This window comes from Pundamilia nyererei, unplaced genomic scaffold (genome assembly GCF_000239375.1).
Source record: "Pundamilia nyererei isolate P.nyererei 1_Seehausen unplaced genomic scaffold, PunNye1.0 scaffold00205, whole genome shotgun sequence".
Taxonomy (NCBI): Eukaryota; Metazoa; Chordata; class Actinopteri; order Cichliformes; family Cichlidae; genus Pundamilia; species Pundamilia nyererei.
The window spans coordinates 1,095,726-1,099,257 of NW_005187606.1; the positions used below are offsets into that span (position 1 = coordinate 1,095,726).

The 3,532-nt window shown below is 39.9% G+C and overlaps 1 protein-coding gene across 1 annotated transcript in view; it reads right to left on the minus strand.

Moving 5' to 3' along the window:
* The window catches only part of mfng (MFNG O-fucosylpeptide 3-beta-N-acetylglucosaminyltransferase), a 28,153-nt gene extending 25,991 nt beyond the window's left edge, over positions 1-2,162 (minus strand). Inside the window, 1 exon segment of the mRNA XM_013914565.1 lies at positions 1,361-2,162. Within this exon segment, the coding sequence (XP_013770019.1) occupies positions 1,361-1,744 (384 nt within the window). The 5' untranslated portion in view covers positions 1,745-2,162.
* Positions 2,163-3,532: the final 1,370 nt, after the last annotated feature.

Sequence of the window (3,532 nt, forward strand, 5' to 3'; positions counted from 1 at the left end):
GTGTGTGTGTGTGTGTGTGTGTGTGTGTGTGTGTGTGTGTGTGTGTGTGTGTGTGTGTGTGTGTGTGTGTGTGTGCAGGCACTACCATCGACAAACGCTAAAGCAACATTTTGTTTTGTGTTTGCAAAGAGAAAGAGGAAGAGTATAAACCAAGGCGTCTTTAAAAATGTCTTTCAGCGCTCCGAGATGTGAAAAGAAAAGAAGCTAACAGAAATGTGCTTCCTCAGCTCTTTCATCTGGTGTCAAAAAGGAAATGAACTCTGTATGTACATTCTGTACACTGTATGTGTGTATTTAAATAGAAGAATCCTGAAATTTTAAATAGTGAAACTGCTCACTGACTTGCATATTTGACAGCACTGACACACAAACAGGCACAGTGGTCAATGAAAACCTCTAAGCCGATACAAGCGACTCAGAGTAACTTGGGTTGTTTCCAGAACCTAAAGGAAGTCTGATTTTAAAGGTCAGGTTAAGACAACTCAAACATCTTTAGGCTGATGGCACTGAAGTATAAGATAGATATGTTCCTGAAAAAATAAATATATTGTATTGTATACATGCCAGTAACTAGTTTTCTAAGTATAGTAACAGAAATTACCCAGATGAAGGAAAAGGGTGAAAAAAAATGTCCCAAACCCCTTTGAAATTCTGCACCACAAGTACCACCACTGTTGTATGTTCAAAATGTTGGATGAGCTGTAGCAAAAGACTTTTAAGCTGAATACCCAATACCTCACAGATCAGGCTTTCTAACAGGTTTGACACTCTATGCCAATATTTAAAAATAGACCCTTACATAGTCGTGAAGTGAGACGTGCAGACTGTAAAACCAAAACAGAACTGATTTCTTTATGTTACTCTCTGTTTGTTTGGGGTGTTTTTCTTCATGCTAGTGGGACAAGACTAGCATGAAGTGATAAACAAAAGAAACTAAATTTAACTTTAATGAGCCATCAGACCTGCAGCACCAGAGCAGAAAGGAAGTGAGTGTTTTCACTTCATCTTTAGAGTCATGGCACATGGTTTGACAGATCACATGTTTACTTTTTTCTTCTTTGTTTTGCCTGAAATATTTCTAAGAAATTAAACTCTTGAGCTTTACGTGTTATATCAGTTTCATTCTGTCATACCATTATAGGATTAATAAATGCATTGGAGTTCCTCTTTTATCTGTTTTGTTCACGGGTTCGCTTAAATCAACAGCTTCCTGTGATTGCGTAAATATTTTTAAACGAATGTTCTACTAAATATAGGAGAGAGTTTAAATCGTTTTTAAAAATCTGGTGGTTTGCTTGAATCACGAGCTGCTGTGTGATGAGAAGAGTAAGATGTTTCAGGAAACAGACATCACACTCACGTGCGCTTTGGTTCTGGAGATCCAGGTCTCCAAAAGAAGCGCGAGGCGCGTCTTGTGGAACCTCCCGGTGGTTTTCACAGCTATGTAGACGTCCTCCACCTTCAGTTCGGGCTGGCTGACATGTGCGTCCTCGGGCACCGAGCGACCTCCATCGGCCAATGCTGTTTCGCCGCTGCTTCTGGTACTTTTCGCCGGGTTCTGCACGTCCCTGACCAGGAAGGTAGCCTGCTGGATGGTCCGGTGGTGGATCGCACCGGGTGATGGATGGTGAACCACTATAACTTTGGGAAGGCTGCTGGTTCGAAGCTGAAAATCCACGTAGAGAATGATGAAGAAGGTGAAAATTAAGACAAGCAACCTCCGGCGTATCCATCTGTTACGCATGGTAAAGCAAAATAAAAATAAAAAAAAGAATCTCAGTTAAATGTTGTAGGTCATTTAAAACGTGCTCTTAGCCGCCTTATTTAAAATCAACGTCATTTTTTTAAGTTCTGGGTTAATTTCGTAACGGGTCCTCCATCACTTCTTCGTCTTCCTCCTTTTTTACAGTTCCTGAATGGCCCAATTAACTGATAATTCTCACAAGTGCAGCTTCAGTTTCAGAGTCGTGTCAGTCACACACACGATCAGGGTCTAAACTCGTGTCTGCTGTGATCACATAGGCAAAAACTCGCATTTCCTCTCATTTTGTGCAAAAAGCCAGAAGCGCAAAGATGTATTTGACTTTCCACTTGCAGCTCTGCGCTGTCGCCACTGTCAAGCTACAAGGAACCAGGTAATAATATTTCCTCCCGCCGCTGTCAAAATAAAGCACATCCGGTGAGGATCTGCATAGCAGCTTAAACATGCGTCATATCAGGGGTACAAGACACAGCAGGATATCACGACATATATACCTGACATTTACTTTGCTTTTTGAACCCCTGTTTCTCTTGTAGGTGTACTTCAAAATGCAAAAAAAAAAGTTTATATTTTGAGGCAACGCAAATAACAGCAAAGTGGAAAAGAAAGTTTAAAGATTTTTTTTTAATTCCTTAAAATGACAACATAGCTTTTTGTCATTTACAAACATTCAGACTCTTCAGAAAGTCTCTATATGTGTATGAAAATGAGCTTCCTGTCAGCAAACAGTAGGCAAGACTGTCAGGACTGACATTCACAAAAGAACAATGATCTGCATCTATTATAGAACACAGCAGGAAGCTGTGCTTCAAGAACAGGGGTGAGTCTTTCAAAATAAAATACAGAGCACTTTTCTACTCCCCTTGAGGACTCAAAGTACTTTATACAATATATCTAATTTGAAAAAGTTATGTTTTGTCTAAGTACTTTCTAACTAACGTTGCCAGTCCAAGGAACTTCTCCAACAAATCATTTTAGCATGCAGACTGAAGCAGCCAGGACTCAAACCACCAACCTGCTGATCAGATGGCCTAACGTCCTGAACCACAACAACTCCTGGTCAACCAAGTCATTCCGGTCTACTACCTCTGACATTGAGGAGACCCACTTTGAAAGAGCTATGTCCACATTGTGTTAACTGAGTCCTCCTAACTCAAAACATCAGTATGGCTTTGTAACGTGCAGTAAACAGCTCTGATGTGCGCTACAATAACTGGCAATACATGGCCAAAAGGAGCCTTCAGAGGACTCACAACTCAATCATATTTACTGCCATATTTTCATAAAAGCAGGAAGGACCAACAGTTTGAAAGGAAGGGAAACATAGTTTGAGAAGCAACCACAACACCAAACAGAGAAGACTGGATTACAACAAACACAGAGGAGATGGGACTCTTTCTTCTGCTAACAATGCCGTTATTTCACCGTCTCTTATCCACTGTATACAATATCCTGCTTTATTAAAATCACAGGTCCACTTTAAAACAGCGCAGCTTTGAAGATGCTCTGTTCTAAACTGGACCTGCATATGCTGACAGATATTTCTGTTATCTATTTCATACTTGTTTGTTTTTATTTTAAATGGTAAATAGTAAGCAGGGGGTTTTTGTTCTTTTTTGTAATTTCAGTAACTACAAGTAATAAGTAAATATTCAAATATATATATATATATAAATGGTAAATGGCCTGTATTTATATAGCGCTTTACTAGTCCCTAAGGACCCCAAAGCGCTTTACATATCCAGTCATCCACCCATTCACACACACGTT